The sequence below is a fragment of the Gekko japonicus genome, unplaced genomic scaffold (genome assembly GCF_001447785.1).
Source record: "Gekko japonicus isolate JY-2015 unplaced genomic scaffold, Gekko_japonicus_V1.1 scaffold372, whole genome shotgun sequence".
NCBI classification, from domain to species: domain Eukaryota; kingdom Metazoa; phylum Chordata; class Lepidosauria; order Squamata; family Gekkonidae; genus Gekko; species Gekko japonicus.
The window spans coordinates 942,412-961,539 of NW_015175367.1; the positions used below are offsets into that span (position 1 = coordinate 942,412).

Sequence of the window (19,128 nt, forward strand, 5' to 3'; positions counted from 1 at the left end):
TATATAAAGTATATAAAGGGGGGGAGGTTAGGGTCCCAGCCTTCGGCGGGGTGCCGTTGGTGCCTGCACGGGAGGTTAGGAGTTTGGGGGTGCTCCTGGACCCCTCGTTAACGATGGAGGCCCAGGTGGCAACCACTGCCAAGGCAGCCTTTTACCATCTGCAGCTGGCTCGGCAGTTGGTCCCCTACCTTGACCATGATGACCTGGCCACTGTGATCCATGTGACGGTTACCTCGAGGCTGGACTACTGTAACGCTCTTTACTAAGGGCTGCCTCTGTCGCAAATCTGGAAGCTGCAGCTAGTGCAGAATGCTGCGGCCAGGCTGCTGATGGGCCTCTCTAGGCGAGACCACATCCGGCCTGTGCTGCAAGTGCTGCACTGGCTGCCGATAGCATACCAGATTCGCTTCAAAGTGCTGGTTCTCACCTTCAAAGCCCTGAATGGCTGGTGTCCAGCTTACCTAAAGGACCACCTCTCCCCATATGTTCCCCCAAGAGCACTAAGATCAGGGAGTCTCCACCTCTTGGAAGTTTCAGGCCCCTGAGATGTGAAGTTTGCCCCTACTAGGGCCAGAGCATTTTCAGTGGCGGCTCCTACCTGGTGGAACGAGCTCCCAGAGGAGATCTGGGCCCTGCGGGACCTTGTGCAGTTCCACAGGGCCTGTAAGACTGAGCTCTTCCGCCAAGCTTTTGAGTAGGAGCCGCCGCCGCCACTATTCCACCAGTGTGGCATTGTCCTACTGTTGTTTCCATCATATAGGGCAACTATCGCCTGGCAGAATGTGCGTAGAACAGTGCTACTGGAGACCGCGCTAGAGACAGTTGGCCGCCGCACTGGGTTCACTGTTCTCGTCTTGGGTGATTTATATGTAGGAAGACTAGAGCACTTTAAATATTGTATGGTTTTTTTGTGTGTTTTAATGTGGCTTTGTTTTATTGTATTTTATCTATTTAATGTGGCTTTTGCCGTATGTTAGCTGCCCTGAGCCGTTGGAAGGGCGGGATATAAATCTAAAAATAAATAATTTTTTAAAAAATAAATAAAAAGTATTAAAAGTGAACATTTCTTGATAGTCTGCTGCTTCCTTGACTGCTCAGTTCCCACACTACATTGTGGGAATGTATGTATTTATGTGACTCCACAGTGTAATTTGGAAGGGGGAGCTGTATCTGCACTATACAGGAACTGGTTTCCTTAAGCAGTCTATCCGTAGCCTTGTTTGCAATATTATGTGCTTCATTTTCTTTGAACAGCCAGGAGTCTCATTTTAGCTGTCCCAAAAATCCAGAGATTGTGTCCAAATAGAAAGTGGAAAATAATTGCTAATCAGCATGAGACTCTGCAAATGCATAAAACTTATGGGACAAAAGTTAATTTGTAGGAATTTTTAATATGGTATCAAGAAACATAGCTTTCACAGTGTAGATAAGTTTATTAGCCTTTTCCCTAGTTTTTTTAGTAGCTGGAGCTGTGCTGGAATTGAACTGATGAATTCTGTGATTCTGTGAACTGATTGATTCTGTGATTAGGAATGTGGTAATGGGGTATATAGAAGAGGAAGCCTTGCATTTTTTGTTTTTGCTGTTACCTGCCCTGAGTGTATGCATATAAACTGGATCAAAATAACTCCAAATGTGGCTTATGGTCCAGCAACAGGGGACACTTGAGAACTAATCTGCCCTGAGTCTATGCATATAAACTATGCATATAAACTAATCTGCCCTGAGTCTATGAATATAAACTGGATCAAAATAACTCCAAATGTGGCTTATGGTCCAGCAACAAGGTACACTTGAGAACTGATTTGGAACTGAGAATCTACCTCTGAAAATTGTATTTTTTAATGTTGCTAGAAAATGTGTTTCTCAAGTTCAAGAATAATCAAAGCTGCTATCCCTTTGTTTAGGGTTGAATAAACAAAAGGTGTTTTCAGTATTACTTTATGATCCAGTGTGAAAATGACAAAACAAATGGTCAAGGCAGCCTGCTTGGTTGCCAAGAGTCCTGGGCCCATGCCAACAGAAAAGTTTGAGGCTTGGGGCTTAGGCTGCTAATCACGTTGTCAGTTAGTTGCATGTTGAACTCTTCTGCTGTTGGCTTTCAGCCCCATTAAGTGTGCAGTAAGACAAATTGAGAGCGCAACTCTTCCGTTTTTCATTTCAACTTTTCTATTCCTTGTCTTCAGCACTCAGGAAGCCCATGGTTACCCCTCACAGGTGGTGCCATCTATTGAAGTCCTGTCTGAATCATCTCCCTTTGTATTGTGGTGCTATGGCAAGCCTGGTTTATTTCAGACTAGCCCACAATGAAGGTCCACTTTCATACAATGGAAGTAAACCCACAAAGGGCTTTTTTTGTTCTTGTTGAGGATACTCATTAGCACTGAGTAGAAGTACCTTTTTTCAGGGATCTCCCAAACCATGATCCTTGTGCGCTGCCCTCCCCACACAGCCAGAGAAAGAGAGTGGACCCTCACGAACAGCATAATGTAGATCTGCAGAGGGAGAGGGAATTGGTGGAAATTGGTGCAACCTTATAGATGAGTACTAGCACCATTTTTTTAAATGAAAAAGCGCTGGGCTTATCTTCATTACACTGTTGTTGTCACCCCTCCAAGTGACCTTTCTGAAGTCATATATTTTTAGAGAATAATGTGCCGTTTTGTTTCCAGCCTTGCTCATGAAAAGCATGCCAGCCTTTTCCCCGTGCCACTGCATGTCTTGTTCTGTCTCCCCTTCTCACATGCTGACTCATGCATGGCTAACTCCGAAAGAACTTATTCCCTTGTTGTGGGCAGCTGGGGAATTCTCTGGGTGAGCTTTGAAAAGGTCATTCTTGATAGATGGTTTGTTTGAAGGTGACTGTCCTCGTCTCACTCCAGAGAAATAGAGGGTGGTCCAAGACCTCTAATTGCACATCTGTGCCAGTGGCAAGTGGAAGATTTCCCTTTTAGATTAGTGATTAATATTCTCTAGGAACGTTGTGTAGCTTCAATGGAGCTGTTTAAGGATTCTCCCCTTTTGCCCTTCATCTGCATTTATTGTTCTTTATCTCTGTTCTGTTACCAGGCTGCTGATACTCTTGCCGTAAGACAAAAAAGGAGGATCTATGATATCACCAATGTGCTGGAAGGGATAGATCTAATTGAAAAAAAGTCAAAAAACAGCATCCAGTGGAAGTAAGATAATGTTCCGATTTTAACAGTCAGAAAATTAGTTAGACCTGTTTCTTTCAAGCTGGATGATTTTTATAACTGTTAGACATTTTGGTATTGTGAAAAGATATATGTCAATGATGGCAGATTTCTGTATCTTGGGTACCACTGTTCTTGGTTTCTTGTGTGTTTTCGGTTTAGGACTATAACCCAAGGACTGGAAATATTCTTGCCACGGACAGAGTCCTTCCTTGGAGGTCGGGCTGTATAGTAATTATAATAAGGGACTCACAGTTACGTGGCACATTCCTTCAGTGTACCCAAACCCTCCCATAAAAAACCTGAACTGCAGTAATGTGAGTTTTCTTGGAAAATTTGAATAGTGAAAACTTCTGGAATATTTTTGTGATTCAAATTCAACTAATTAGTTTAGCAAAAGAAGACAAAACACACAGGGCACAAGCCTGGACCATGTACAGGAACTGGGGTTTGTCCATAACTTCATATCCTGCATTTCGCCCATCTAATATGACTGCTCTGCAGCACAACAGCCCTGACAACTACAAATAGACTGTATTTATATATCCAAAGATCAAACTTTTCCATGGAAAAAATACAGCATCAGAAAATTTTGTGTTTACAGAAGGGAAAGATCTAATTGAAAATTTTTGTGACCTGGGTCACTGAAGAGATATGACAATAGAGTGTAGATTACCTTCATCTCTTGTAATTTTGAAAACACTGGTTTTGTTGTCGTTGCAAGAGAAACTGTCAGCAGACTTCTGATCATATCTTGATTAACATGTGTCAGGATTGACAGATACATTTGCAATAGAGTGTAGATTACCTTCATCTCTTGCAATTTTGAAAACAGTGGTTTTGTTGTTGTTGCAAGAGAAACTGTCAGCAGACTTCTTACCATATCTTGATTAACATGTGTCAGGACTGACAGATACATTTGCCTTAGAGGGCAAGGCTACCCTATGGGCTGTCAGTGGGCCATCTCGAATATATGTTGTTTAATTTCAGTCCAATATCCTAACCTTCAATTATCTTTAGTACACATGAATACATGAAACTGCCTTATACTGAATCATACCATTGGTTCATGATGGTCAGTATCAACTACTCAGTACCTCTCCAAGGTTTTAGGTAGAGATCTTTTGCATCACTTACTGCCTGACCATTTTAACTGGAGATGTCAGGGACTGAACGTGAGACCTTCTGCATGCCAAGCAGAGTTTCTACCCTTGAGCCATGGCCCATCCCCTAGTACTTGCAAAATCTATTTAATCATGGGAAATGAAGCACTAGAAACTTTCAGCATGAAGTGTGAGTGTGGCGGGTCACAAAAAGGGGAATATTGGGGCCATTGACCTTCCACTTGACCTTTTATGCATGTGGGAAACCTGAAGCACAGAGGAGTTGACTGGGCGTTACAGGTAATTTCCCATTTAGTCAGATTTGGCGGACCATAAGGAGAATCATGTGAGGGAGCTAGTGGGCTGCTTGGAGGACCACAAATGGATGTACAATTAAATGTTGGTGCTGCAACATGGAAAGCTTTTATTACTGTTATTTTTATAGCACTGTTGATTGGTTATTCCACCCTGTGAAATGTAAGGATTTGCTCTGTGTAATCCACCTTGAGCCCCAGTGAGAAAGACGGACTCTAAATAAATACCTAGGGTTGTAATTCCAATTGGTGAGTTTTATAGTTACCTATCTCATTTGCCTCTTTGACACTAGTTACTTTCCAGCTCCACATTATTGTTAGCTATCAAGGTAAACAAATAACTGTGTACAAGTTTAAGTAACACATAGAGGAACAGTAGTTGAAGCATGAAGAGAACTGTCTTTTCTAAAATGCTGTTACTGTTAAATAAGATGAGGCTGGAGCTGTGAAAGTTAGTGCCTCTCTGGTATTCTATCAAAGTGGTAGAAACAAGGAGCTAATAGACATTGTTCCAGTTAGTAGCTTTCCATTTAGAATCAAAATGTCATTGTACTTTGACTCAGGGCATACTTTGTAGTTTTCAAGCCTAATGCTTCACCCTCACTTTGATAATGTTCCTTTTTTAAAAGGAAAAAGTATTGCCTTGGCTCTTGCATAAATGCTGTAGGAAATTAATGGGTTGGATCTTATGCACTGGTCAAAGTGATTTTTTTCCACATTATCCTTTCTGCAGCAGCCCCCTGTGATCCCCTGGATCCCCCCCCCCCCACATAATGGTAGGGGCTGGGGAATCCATGTGGAAAATAAACCCTATAGTACAGGTGAAGAGAGAGACGTGGCAAAATTGCTTTCCCTGTCTCTTTGTTGGTAATGTTTCTGCTAGTGCTAAATTCTCCTGCTGTGAAATGCAGAGAGGGTCACTTACACCAATTGCACCTCCTCACTGCAGTTTCCCATGTTATGTGACGGTTTGTCCATATGAGTTACCCAGCCGACTGGCATTATGTTTTGGGGCTGATAGGGGAAGGCAGGAAGAAGACTACCCTTCTGGAGCCTTCTGCTGGAGGTTTGTAAGAGTCAGCCCATAGCCTTCTTACTATGCTATTTTAACCCTTTTGAATCCACATTGCTCATTTATAATAGTATTACATTTTATGTTTCTTTCAAAGAGGTGTAGGTGCTGGCTGCAATACAAAGGAAATCGTAGATCGATTAAGGTATCTCGAAGCAGAAATTGAAGATCTGGAACTAAAAGAAAAGGAGCTGGATCAGCAGAAATTGTGGTTACAGCAAAGCATTAAAAATGTTAAAGAAGACTCCACAAATAAAAGATATCCTTTAAACATATGCTGTGTAATTCTTAGAAATGGCATTATGAGGAACAACCCTTTAGTAAAACTAAACACACAGAAAAAGGAAGCTGGATTACTTGAGATAATGTGATGTTTCTTAACTGGTAGTTTGAGATTTTTTTGCCAGCATCTCATAGAAGTTTTTAGGTTGACTGCCAGGCTGCTGATTTGTCCAGTAGAATATAAGGAAAATACACTACAAGTTACAGCGAGAACAAAGGAATAGACATCTTTAAGGGGGATTCATGGAGGATAGATCTATCAGTGGCTACTAGCCATGGTGACTGAGGGAAACCTCCATGTTCTGAGGAAGAAGAAGAAGAAGAGATTGGATTTATACCCCGCCCTTCACTTGGAGTCTCAGAGCGGCTTACAAACTCCTTTCCCTTCCCCTCCCCACAACAGACACCCTGTGAGGTGGGTGGGGCTGAGAGAACTCTGACACAAACTGCTCTTTTTCAAGGACAGCTGTGCCAGAGCTTGTGACTGACCCAAGGTCACATCAGCAGGTGCAAGTGGAGGAGCGGGGAATCAAACCTGGTTCTCCCAGATTAGAGTCCGCACACTTAACCACTACACCAAACTGGCACAGAGGAAGTCAGCCTCTGTGCCAGGAGGCAACATTGGGAGAAGGACTCAGCCTCTATGCCCTGTTGTTGAGAGGAACTGGTTGGCCACTGTGTGAGGACCACTGGTCTCATCCAGCAGGGCTCTTCTTATGTTCTTAAAGGTCATTGATAGATCATCATTGGCCTAAGGAGTCTCTTGTCACAACCAGATATAGAGGAGTTATGTTTGTTCCCTTCACTGCCCAGTAATGGAAAGGGAGATTTTTTTGGAGCAGCCAATCAGTGCAATCCTAGGCAGAGCTACTCCATTCCAAGCTTCCTAACTTCAGTGAGCTTAGACTAGAGTAACTCTGCATGAGGTTGCACTGTAAGATGTGCAAGTATTTAAACCATGCTATTTCATGCACTGGTTCAGGCCATGCCAGGAAAAATACCGGTAACTGAACAACTCTGCTCTCACAGACTTTTAAGGAACACACTAAAGTCCCACTCTAGGATCACTGATTATATGGTGTAATTGTTTATTTTGAAAATCATTAACTTCATTCGTAGCCCTCCTTTCTCATTGAGACTCAAGATGGATTACAAAGTATGAAAAGTAATTTAATCAGACAGCAAAGACCTCCAATAAACAGTGCAGTAAGTGTAGGAGTACAGACTGAAAAACTGTAAATAAAAGGTGCCTAGGGCAACAAAAACTGTCTAAGGCATGGCATTCGAAAAGGGAGGTAGGGGACGTTGCAATAAAGGAAGAGAGGTGATACATACAATAAACACTGCAACACTCTGCAGTGTTAACCTTATAGATGCAACCTCCTGAGCTGTTCCATTGTATTACTTTTCTAATCCCTTTGTAAAAAATGCTCCTGAAGATTTCCATTTTGCCCTTGACACAGGCCACTTTTTCATATATCACTCACGAAGATATTTGTGACTGCTTCAATGGTAAGTTATTGAAAAACTTGGTGTATTCTAAATGTTATTTGGGAAAAGCCAGTTGTGCTTGCTGCTAGGACACCATAGCTATGTGGTTATTAGCAGTATTCTAATCACTCAGCTGGTGATTGAAACAGAATCTGAGCAATTTGTCTCTCAAAATTGATTTTCAGAGATGGGAGGACCCCTGCCTTGCCATAAACGATCTTCAGAAACTCTTTAGCGGAGGACCAGTTTCTTCTACTCAGACGCATCATGCTCTACTTTGTTTTAAATCAGACCACCCCTTTGAACAGAAGAGCTAGATATGGTGGCCAGACCACTGCTCTGTGAGAAAGCATAGACAAGAAGATGGCAACTCTGGCTTGGGGGTGGTAAATCACAGACATGAAATGCCAGAATTAAGATCACATAGGAGTTATCTTTGTAAAAGTATACATTGTATTTATGGGCAACATTGACTAGACACTGTCCATGTTTTTGTTTTGTTGTGTGATAGAACTTTTCTGACAAAGGAAAATGAATGGGAATTCAGTCTCATGATATGAGGCTATGTAGATATTATGTTCTGGCACATCTTACATGGTTAAATGCATGCAACTAAAATGTTACAATTGCTCCATAATCAGGGGATACACTTCTAGCAATTCAGGCACCTTCCGGCACACAATTAGAAGTACCTGTACCTCATCTGGTATGTATAAGAAGCTGTTTTAATCTTGTTCATGTAATAAAAAATGGGTTGTGTCCTGTATATCCATTCAGCTGGCCAGGAGCACCTTGTGTCAGGGAAAGGTTCCTTTTACTGAAGGAAAACACCTCTGCTAGTGGAGTGCAGCTGTAGGATCTGGCCTGTGATGTTGATGCCAAGCAGTGTCTGGGTTTTGATTTCTGAGCTGTTTAATTACTAGGGCTTACAATAATGTGAAAGAATATGTGTAGTTCTTTTTATATTCTAAGGTAGTCTTTTCATGTTTATCTGGGATTGAAGACATTTCATTACTGAATGAAATAATGAATTTCATTGCTGAAGTTTCCATTAAATTATTAATAATAAACTAAATATTTGCTGATGATGACTGCTCCATCAAATTCCATTTGATCATAACACGCTTCACTGGCAACATTTGGAAAGAATAAGAGGATTTGGTTTTATTTAATCTAAAATACTTATATGCAGCCTTTCTTCCTTACAGAGCTCAAGGCAGTATACAATATTAATAAAATGCATACAATTTTATTACAGATAATATAGATAGGACTTGAACCACCATAACATGGTGCCCCCCAGCTCCAGTGCTGAGAGGCGGCTTAGTAGGATACAATGGCTGGTAGTATCAAAGGCCACTGAGAGATCCAGCAGAACTAGCAGGATCACATTCCCCCTGTCTAGTTTTTGGTAGAAGTCATCAGCTAAGGTGACCAAAACAGTCTTTTCTAACAGGCTTTGGAGCTGAGAAGCAACTACCCACTCAGGCACCTTGCCCAAGAATGGTCGATTGGAGACTGGCCAGAAGTTCTCCAACAAGCTTTATGGGGTTTTTCCAGAACAGGCCTAATCACTGCCTCCTTGAGCACGGGTGGTTCAACTGCCACCCTCAAGGAAGCATTTACCCTTTACCCATTCAGCTGGCCCCCCTCTGGTAGCTTTTATCAGCCAGGAAGGGCCAGAGTCAAGAACACAGGTGGTAGGACTCATATGTCCAAAGATCTTGTCCACATCCTTGGCCTCCACAAGCTGAAAAGTATCCATACAAATCACACAAACAGGGACCAAAGGTACATTGTCTGAACATGCATCTACACCTGCATCTAACCCGGAGCAGATCTGGGTGATTTTTGTCTGCTGGATAAGTAGTAAAATTATCACAGCAGGCTGGCGTTGTGGTCAGAATCCGGTTCCCTGGGGCTGTGATGTAAAAGCCCCTGAACCATATGAAACAACCCAGCTGGACAATTACATACAGATGCAGCGGTGGTGGAGAAATATTGCCTTTTCACTGTCATCACTGCCACAGAATAGGCTCTAATATGGGCTCTATGCCATGTTCGCTGGTAACCCAGGGAGATTGCTTGGCTCTGTCCAGATGAGGTGAGAGCTTAGAGGCTATTGTGTCAACAGCCCAGGCCATCTTCCAATTGCAGAGAGTGATCAGGACCTTGACAGACTCATCAGCAGCTGTGGTGGGGAAATCCCCAAGCGCTGATATGAAACCATTGGGATCAATCAGGTGCCTGGGGTGGATTATCTTAATGGGTCTACCATCCCTACGGGTGTGAATTCAGTGGACACAACTATTTTCACAGCATTTCCTCTCTTTAATGCCCTGTAACAATGCTGAATTTCTTAGTTTGCATGCTAAATGAATGGAACAGAGGAGAAAACTTAACACACTTTTGGGCTAGATCTAAATAACAAATTGGACACAAAATAGTAGCTAGATGCTGTTCTGCACTCCTTAAAAGTATATGTTGTAGTATAATAGAAAGATTCATGCTTCTGCAAGCTGTTTAGTTTCATGCTTTATGTATTTAACTAGGAATAAGGCCCATTGTGGGGGGGAAAGGCTCTACAAAGAGGGTGGGGTCAATGATTTTGTATCTTGAGCGAGGCCTGAGCGCCTCCCAGCCACCGAGTCCGCCGATCTCCCCCTCTCCGGGCACCGGCGGTAAGGCCTGAGCACCTCCCAACTGCAGGGCCTGGCAATCCCCCCCCGGGCACCGGCAGCGAAGCCTGAGTGCCTCCCAGCCGCTAGGCCTGCCGCAGAGTTCCCAGAGCGTTCTCTGTGCATGTGCAGAGAATGCTTTTTACTTTTGGGGGGATTTAAACATCCTCCGTACAGTTTTTAAAACATTTTAGATTTTTCTGCACACCCGGGGACTGCCCCAAGTGTGCAGGAAAATCTCTCTGCCGCCCAAGTGCTCCTGATGTGTGGATTTAGATATCCACATGAAGGGGGCAACTTGGCTATTAGATATATAGATATAAGATTTTTATGCTTCTAGCACAGTGCTTTAGTATGAAACTTGCTACCAGATTCTTTAGGGATGTCATTTTGCCTGCATTGCTGTTTGGCTTAATATCTACTTCTGTTTCCATAAAGGATTGTACTTTTACTTTTCAATGTCTTTTCTTCCTCAAGGGCCAGAAAAAATACCAGATCAATTTAAACAGTCACTCAGGGCCTATCCATGTGTTGCTCATCAATAAAGAATCCAGTTCCTCTAAGCCAGTGGTTTTTCCAGTTCCTCCACCAGATGACCTCATTCAACCTCTTTCTCAAGCTGTGGTTCCATTGACTTCTCCTAAACTGAACTCTCCTCAGAATTTACTAGAGGATAAAGAAACTAGTCAGGGTCAATCCCTTCCACAGACACCAGTCACAGATATGCCTGCAGGTAGGTGTACAGACTTTCCCATTGCAAATATAAGCTGGAAAAGTAGAGTACAGCAGTGACTTAGATCTTAAGGGGCACTTCCATGGATGCAATGATTTCCACCTAAGGAGTGCAGTTTTACTCAAAATGTGTCATGTGAATTTTTTTTTCTAAGACAGTCCGCAGCATTAGATAAATACCTGTGTATACAGTAGACATCAATATATTTCCAAGAATGTGTCTTGTTTAAAAGTAAATAATTTGGGCAATAACTGATATGCTATAATGTGTTTAATGGCAAAACTTTATTAAAGATTTCATCAGTTTTTTTTTAATGTTTTATTGATTTTCCAAAACTTATTCCAACATGCAAATATTCCACAAAATCAAAACAGATTGAGCATACAGCCTCCATTCCTTCTAAACTTTTTACACAGAATTACATTCCTAACCCATCACGCTCAGTTTCCAATTATAGAATTTACTCCAATTTCCTTCAAAAAAGGATTCATCTTTCCCTTTTAATCTACATGACATCTTATCCATTTCGGCAACTTCAAATAATTTTGTATAACCTCTATCCTATCTGGTATTTTTTCCATCTTCCAGTACTTAGCAAATAATATTCTGGCTGCTGTTATACAATGTAATATCAAGTTTTTCTCATCTTTTCCATATATCTCTGGAACCATATTAAGTAAAAATAGTTCTGGTTTTAAAGGTATTGAAACCCCCATAATTTCCTTTAACATTTTACCTATCATCTTCCAATACTCCTTTCCTTTGCTACATGCCCACCACATATGGAAGTAGGTGCCTACATTCTGTCTGCATTTCCAGCATATACCCTGTTTCCCCGAAAATAAGACCTACCCCAAAAATAAGCCCTAGCAGGATTTCTATGCATTTGTGGTATAAGCCCGTGTGTCTTCTTGAGAAAAAATAAATATAAGACAGTGTCTTATTTTCGGGAAAACACTGTATTAGATGTTGTCTTAGAATATTTTGCTAATCTAGCTGGGTATAAGTACCATCTGAGTGCCACTTTGTAGATATTTTCTTTAAAGGAGGTAGACCTTGTAATTTTCATATTAGTATCCCATATCCTCATCCATTTGTCTAACTCTATATTATACCCTAAGTCTTTATTCCATGCTATCATACTCAACCTCACAACTTCTTCCTGCGTTTTGGCATCTAGCAGGTATTTATATAAATTTTTAATAGTTCGTTCTCCCAACATAATCCATATTTTATCAAAAAGATTTCATCAGTTTTAATGTTACATGGTTTAACATGATATACAGGTATGCTGGTATTCCTCTTTCTGGTCAAATAATGTAACTAATAATTTGTGTGTGGGGGGTTACCTTCAACTTTTGCCTTCCATACCCCTTAGATAGCAAAAGTTAACTTACATTTGCTAAGGTAGCACAGGGTGCAGCCATTTACAACTTTCTCAAGTATTGGCTATATATATTTTTTTAACAGAAAAGCAAGATATTTATACTTTAATTCCATAAATTTGACATAGTATAATTTTATATACTAAGTTGCAATATAATGAATATTTTAAAATCAACATTTTAAGTTATTAAATCAGTAAAGTAAGTTTAGGCTTGACAGGAAACTAAGTACTGCATACATTTCAGTTTCCTCCTAACCCCCTCCTCCCAAACTGGTTTTCTGCGGCTTCAAAATTTCCAGTTTTTTTATATCTTTCTCACTTCTGTCTCTTTGATAAATACTGATATGCCCTGTATCACAAAAGCTATAGTAATGAATTGCTCTGTATCAAAATTGTCTGGTAATGAATTGCCCTGTATCAAAAAAGGTATGGCAAAATGTCTGTGGTTTAGGGATACCATGTCTGTTTTCTAATATTAACTATCTATTGTTATAGATAGAAGTTCTCAAGAGAATGCAGCTCCTGAAACTCTTTATGCCAGCATTCCAGATTCTGAGCTGTATGACAGTCTTGTAACAGAAACCACGCCGAGCTCAAATACCTGTCAGCCCTTCCTTCCGCTGGATGTCAATAGTATCCTCAAGCCCAACTCATTTGATATAGCAAAGATAGATGAGCCTGGAGGTGAACTAGACTGTTCTTTTTATGGGGATTTGTGGGATGGGGAGAAGAGAGGGGGGTGGGTTAATAGTGTCCTGAAGTGCTGAGCATCACTGGAAAGCAGTATCTAATTTGACATTTTTATGAAAAGTGATAATTTGCTTTTGTGCTTGTAGGCATAATTAACAGTGATATCATTGATGAACTGATGTCCTCTGATGGTAAGTTTCTCATATTTCCATTCCTAATAAGTGCAATGACTCAGGCTCACCTTACAAAATACAGTAGTCCAACAGTAACTTCATGCTACTTTCCAGCTCCCCCTGGTGTTTGAATGAGGATTCACTGAAGTGGCCAGATATTACCTTTTTTCTCCTCCATATCTCCTATCCTTCCCTCAGCAACAAAATGGTATCTGAATGCTTCCAGTCTGTCCTCACTGCAAACGCTGATGGGGTGCCACTGACTAGAATGGACCAGGAAGTGTGTGATCAAAAACACACACACTTTTTTTTGTTCTTTCGTCAGTAGCTGTTGCACACCCATCACTATGGCCCAAGCTCTGGATCTCCTTGCTGCACGAATCAGTAAGCAGGAATAGTGGCATACTGAAGCAGAATCAAGTCCTAATTTAGTTGTGTTTTTTTAAAATGGAAGAGGAAACAGTCGCTAGATTGTAAGATAGCCCACTGGAAAATACCCATAGCATTCTTCTTGAAATACCAGTTCCAAGTTTAGAAAGACACAGCAGAAGGTGAAGGGCTGTGGCTCAGTAGTAGAGCATCTACTTAGCATGCAGAGGGTCCCAGGTTCAATCCCTGGCATCCCCAGTTAAAAGGACCTGGCAGAAGGTGATGTGGAAGACCTCTGCCTGAGAGCCTGGAGAGCCACTGCCAGTCTGAGTGGACAGTACTGACTTTGATGGACCAAGGGTCTGATTCAGTATAAGGCAGCTTCATGTGTGTTCAATTACTAACAGGTAAATGGAGAGTTTCTGTAGCAGTAAATGAACAATTTCTCCCATTGTACTAGCCAGAGCAAGTGCTTCTTTCATCCTGAATATTATCTATATAACTGACAAAGCCTTTCAACCTTGTCAATTATGCTGTGTTTGAAGTATTACAACACAGAATTATTTATCACATTTGTCCATTTCCCTTCCTCAGGATCGCAGCTTGAGGCTCCCAGAGCAAAACTAAGACTGGATTATCTGATGTTTTTTTTTATTTGAAAGAAGTTGCAAAGGGCATCGAGTTTTATTGGCAAAATGGTGCCAGAGCAACCCTGACCCTTTCCCCTGAACACAGAAATAGTATATTTCCCATAGTAGGAGAGGGAGAAAGAGCTCTTCAGGGATATTTCCCATAGTAGGAGAGGGAGAAAGAGTTCTTGTTTTATAAAAAGGTAAAGGTTTCCTTGCTCGAAAGCCAGTCGAATCCGACTCTAGGGTTGCGGTGCTCATCTCCGTTTCAAAGCCGAAGAGCCAGCGCTGTCCGAAGACATTTCCGTGGTCATGTGGCCGGCATGACTAAACACCAAGGTGCACGGAACGCTGTTACCTTCCCACCGAAGTGGTACCTATTTATCTACTTGCAATTTCTTGCTTTCGAACTGCTAGGTTGGCAGGGATAGGTGGGCATAAATGGGGGTTTAAATAAGATTGGAGGGAAGCAATACAGGTAGAGGGTAAAAGATTGTTACCCTTGCAGATCTGCTGCATGACGTGTTGTTTGACCCTTGTCCTTGTAGCATCTCTGTGATAAGATTACACTAAGAAGTTTCTTGCTCAAGGCTACCCAATGAAGTTCATAAGTAACCAGTGATTCTTAACTTGAATCCTAGAACACTAACAATCACAGTGGCTGCATTCAAGGCAAGCCACTTATCTAATTGATTTCACTGGTTCATTTTGACAGTTAGTTTACATGTCTCCCCCGTTCATGCTCCTGCAGGAAGACTACTTGCCTTGATACTTCATTTAAAGTTTGTCTTTGTTGTAGGTTGTTTTCTTTTTTAAAAAACAATGCATACCTAAACTGTCATCTCATTAGGACAACAAAAAAGTCATACCATGATCAATACCCCCTTTAAAGAAAAAATAGGTAACTGTTTTGAACAAAGTCGCTATGATCCCTAGCTTCCATCTGTTGCATACAGCAGGATAGATCTTCCACAAACTAACATCCTCATGCACCTTCAGAAATATGGCTGAGGTAACAGTAGAATAGTTTAGAGCATTCAAATCGATACAGTCTGTGGAAGTGGCTGGCACTTGAAGGTAAAGTTTTCCCTTGCTTGAAAGCCAGTTGAATCCGACTCTAGGGTGTGGTGCTCATCTCAGTTTCCAAGCCGAAGAGCCAGCGCTGTCCAAAGACATTTCCGTGGTCATGTGGCCGGCATGACTAGACCCTGATGCACACGGAACGTTGTTACCTTCCCACCGAAGCGGTACCTATTTATCTACTTGCAATTTCTTGCTTTCAAACTGCTAGGTTGGCAGGAGCTGGGGCCAGAGACGGGAGCTCACTCCGTCATGCGGCACTCAGATCTCGAACTGCTGAACTACCGACCTTCCAGTCTGCAGTTCAGCGTCTTAACCACTGAGCCACTTGAAGGTACAGGAGCCCAATTACACTTTGAATTAAGATACTTTTTTGTTCCATAGTGTTTCCACTGTTGCGACTCTCCCCTACTCCTGGCGATGACTACAGCTTCAACTTGGATGACAGTGAAGGAGTCTGTGATCTCTTTGATGTGCAGATACTGAACTATTAGATTTCAATGCAGCCAGAGTGCCTCATCTACCTCCTAACTATGTAAGATTGTAGACTGTTTCATAACACACGCTTACAATAATGAATGTAAGATTTTGATAACTCACCAACACCATTTCCCTCTTAAATTGTTATGCTAAGAAAATTCTAAAGTCAATAAAATACAAGTGGCTTTTTGCACATGCATCACAGCAGTGCAGGTAAACTGAAAATTGCTAGTAAAATAATCTAGACAGTACTGCATTTTATTCATACCTTGCCATTTGGAAACCCTCTGCAGTCATTCTAAAATTTTGGCCCGTTTTGTTTTATTTGATTTTTCACTGCCAATTGTAAAATGAAGGGCATTAGCTAGGTAATGCTGCATTGGTCCACTGAATGCATTTTGTGGGGTGCCTTTTTATTAGCACTTTAAATTTGTCCTTCTCCCTCCCTACCTCCCCTTTTTAAAAAAGACTGACATTCCATATTCCTAGATTTAGGGAAACCGTTTGTAGGTTGTATTGAAGAGTGCCAATGCCTGTATATAAACAAGATTTTTTTAAAAAATAAAAGGTATACAAAAATGTTGTTTGCTGATGTATCAGGAAATGGGGTACTAGAGTCCAGACATTTAATACTACAACTGAGACAGTAAGTTGGTAGCAGCATCCACATTAGTTGCTTCTCTTTCCGGGGACTTTGGAATCTAAATTTAAAGCGGGGGGGGGGGGGGGGGAAGAGCGGGGGGGGGGGGGGGGGGAGACAGAAGCATTTTAAAAACAAAAAGACAAAAATCATAGATTTTTTAAAAAATAATACAAGTTAATGAAGTTACCAGATGCCTTTTGGGGGGATCTGATGAAACGGGTTTGGATAACTGCTTGACTTCTTTCTGTACTTCTGTAAATATCTTATTTACCATCGTAACCTTTTCATCATTCACTATATTGATCTTTGGGAAAAGAAAAGACATAAAACGTTTATACATGAACATGAAAACAACTATAAGAGACTCTAAATAGGAAACATATTTAATGTGACCTTTCCTAACAGACTTGTCAATGGATGGGTAAGGAGTTTAAGAGAATAAAAATGCAGGTCACCAAGAGAGGCAGTTCTATAGCATGGCTGTGCTCATTACTTACTCTGAGAAAGGGTCACTCCTCACAAAACATGCAAAATTAGCATAACTTTACATAATTTGTTCCATTCTGAAAAGCCATTTTTCTCCATTTGTGACTAGCCATTGAAAGAGATGCAAACAAAAGATTTCTCCCTAAGAGATCCATTTCATTATGCATACAAAACATACAAAATCCCATATTTAGGTTCAAGCGTGCACATAATTTTCCTGTGCCACACCTGTACTGCTTAACAGCTGATTAACTGATAATGTCAGGTACTTTTTTAGAGAGGGAAGATAAGAGCTGATCCAGGTAAGAATAGCAGCATACATTTTCACTCCCATAGAGGAAATTTTAAGAGAGAGATTATTATTTTAAAATTCGATTTTGAGTATCTCTCCCAATTCCAGCATCATGGAAAGAATCAAGATTAGCTGGGGGGAGGGGGAGTTCATTGGTACTTTACCACTTTGCCTACCGGTATATGTATGTAATAGGGTAGATTCCATTAAACAAGCATAGCACTGACCAAGTAAGATTCCAGTGACCTCCATGAAGAATACAAAGGAATACAAAGATGTTCACTAATATTGCAGTATTAACCTTTTTCAAACTGGTTGTCACTGCCTTTGCTTTACTTTTTGCCTTTGTGATGTTTTTGTTGGCCACGTGGAATACATTCTTCTGCTTCTGTCCTTTTCCTTTGTTCTTGCCCATTGCCTAAAATGTTAAGAGTAAATTTCATTTTTTTGTTTACTGCTGCTCAGCCATTCAGGACCATGTTCCTTATTGTAGCAACAAATATATTTAAGAGTGCCTTGAATTGTTTGTGCAACTAAGGCCACAGGTGTATGGACACATTCTTGGAGTAAGCCCAGTTAAACCAAATGGTACTTATCAACAAGCATGCACAAAATTAAGTCTCCAAGCTGTTACTTAGGTAAAGAGCAGACATGAAAACAATGGGTATAAGTGTGGAAATGTTAATTTGGTTGACCATTAAATAAAAGCAGTCATTTGAAATCTCCTAGAAAAGTCTGTCATAATAGGGCAAAAAACATGATGTGGCAAAAAATCCACTCCCATAGGTTCTAGTCACTGGGAGTCAGAGCAAAAGATGCATTCACTAATCATAGTGTGGTGTTAGTGGTGAGGGTGTTGGACTAGGATCTGAGAATCCCTAGTCTGCCATGGAAGCTTGTTGGGTGGCCTTGGGAAAGTCACCTACTCTGTGCCAAATCTACTTCATAGGGTTGTGAGGATAAAATGGAGAATGATGTAAGCTGCTTTGGGTTCCCACTGGGGAGAAAGGCAGGTATGAATGATGTTAAATATATAAACAGCAATAGTCTTTACAAACTACCCCATAAGGTTGGACAGCATTAGTCTCAAACTGATGGGGAGAGGTGAAATAGTGGTTTGCCTAATCCAATCCTTGGGATTGAGACGAGAATCTACAAGTCACAGAACTTCTAAAAATCTAAACATTGTAAATGATAAAGTAATCACTGTCATTACAACACAGATTTTTTTAAGTCACAGGATCCAGATAGGCCTTTAGGGGGCAAGTCATTACACAGTGGAAGCACTCTGGAAGTCCTGTGCTTTTGTGGTACTGGCTTCTTTTGAAACAGAGAAGATGCAAAGAAGGGGTTAGGAACCCGGATGGGAGAAGGGAGTTCCTAAAACAGACGATCCCTAGATCTTTATTCGAACCAGCTGTGGCACATTTCTGCTTCATAGCTAGGTTGTGCATTTGTTTCCCCATCACATCGTGTATTTAGCCTTAACATCTGGAGATCCTGAACGATATGTACACGTTAAAATCACGTTCATAAAGGCCATGTCAAACAATTCGGCAGTACAAAGAACAAGGATTGCTCTACATATTCAATCCAAAACCCTTTGGGGAAAGTTCTTAATGCAGTTCACAAGGTCTGTAGGGCTAAGTCCGCCTTATTCAGCATACCTAAGAAGTTAAGGCACCCTACTGGGTCAGCCCACAGCAAGGAAGGCAACAGCCCTCCTTCCACTGTTTGCCCTTAGCATCTTGTTTGCAGAAGCACACTGCCTCTGTACACGGAGGCGCCATTTACTTATCATGGCTAATGGCCGTCGATGGAAAATATCGGAGCAGCTAAGGACGCTGGGATTCCAGAGAAGAAATAATAATCCCCACAACCCAATATACTAAACTACAGTTTAGAGCGACGTCTTTCGTCCTCCATTTCACTGTCAGGCCCGTCCTCCCTACGGCCACACTTTCATTCCCCGACTCCAAACTCACCCGACCGGCAAACTCTCCTATTGCTCCACGTGCGACTGCGCAGCGAC

The 19,128-nt window shown here is 41.4% G+C and overlaps 2 protein-coding genes across 3 annotated transcripts in view; one reads left to right on the plus strand and one right to left on the minus strand.

Moving 5' to 3' along the window:
- E2F5 (E2F transcription factor 5) overlaps positions 1 to 15,701 on the plus strand; it is a 21,236-nt gene extending 5,535 nt beyond the window's left edge. Inside the window, exons 2-9 of one of the 2 annotated variants that reach the window (XM_015425473.1) lie at positions 3,070 to 3,179; positions 5,781 to 5,942; positions 7,434 to 7,477; positions 8,098 to 8,162; positions 10,612 to 10,867; positions 12,750 to 12,938; positions 13,091 to 13,135; positions 15,580 to 15,701. In XM_015425473.1, coding sequence (XP_015280959.1) covers positions 3,070 to 3,179; positions 5,781 to 5,942; positions 7,434 to 7,477; positions 8,098 to 8,162; positions 10,612 to 10,867; positions 12,750 to 12,938; positions 13,091 to 13,135; positions 15,580 to 15,689 — 981 coding nt within the window. In that variant the 3' untranslated portion in view covers positions 15,690 to 15,701. Of the gene's footprint in view, positions 1 to 3,069; positions 3,180 to 5,780; positions 5,943 to 7,433; positions 7,478 to 8,097; positions 8,163 to 10,611; positions 10,868 to 12,749; positions 12,939 to 13,090; positions 13,732 to 15,579 lie in introns of those variants that run through there. The other variant, XM_015425472.1, reaches the window with a different exon arrangement.
- A 3-nt stretch (positions 15,702 to 15,704) lies between these two features.
- Positions 15,705 to 19,128, minus strand: LOC107122381 (chromosome unknown open reading frame, human C8orf59). Its single transcript, XM_015425474.1, has 4 exons — positions 19,082 to 19,128; positions 17,398 to 17,514; positions 16,506 to 16,622; positions 15,705 to 16,376 (listed from the first exon to the last, which is right to left on the minus strand). Exons 2-4 carry the CDS (start codon positions 17,509 to 17,511, stop codon positions 16,308 to 16,310), a joined length of 300 nt encoding a protein of 99 aa, XP_015280960.1. The 5' UTR covers positions 17,512 to 17,514; positions 19,082 to 19,128; the 3' UTR covers positions 15,705 to 16,307.

Bases quoted from the DNA above. Each gene is read 5' to 3' on its own strand.
- LOC107122381 (XM_015425474.1), bottom strand. From the start codon at position 17,511: ATGGGCAAGAACAAAGGAAAAGGACAGAAGCAGAAGAATGTATTCCAC. The intron at 16,623-17,397 runs GTTAATACTGCA...CTTTTCCCAAAG, and splicing joins TGACAACCAGTTTGAAAAAG to ATCAATATAGTGAATGATGA. The intron at 16,377-16,505 runs GTAACTTCATTA...CTTTAAATTTAG, and splicing joins ATCCCCCCAAAAGGCATCTG to ATTCCAAAGTCCCCGGAAAG.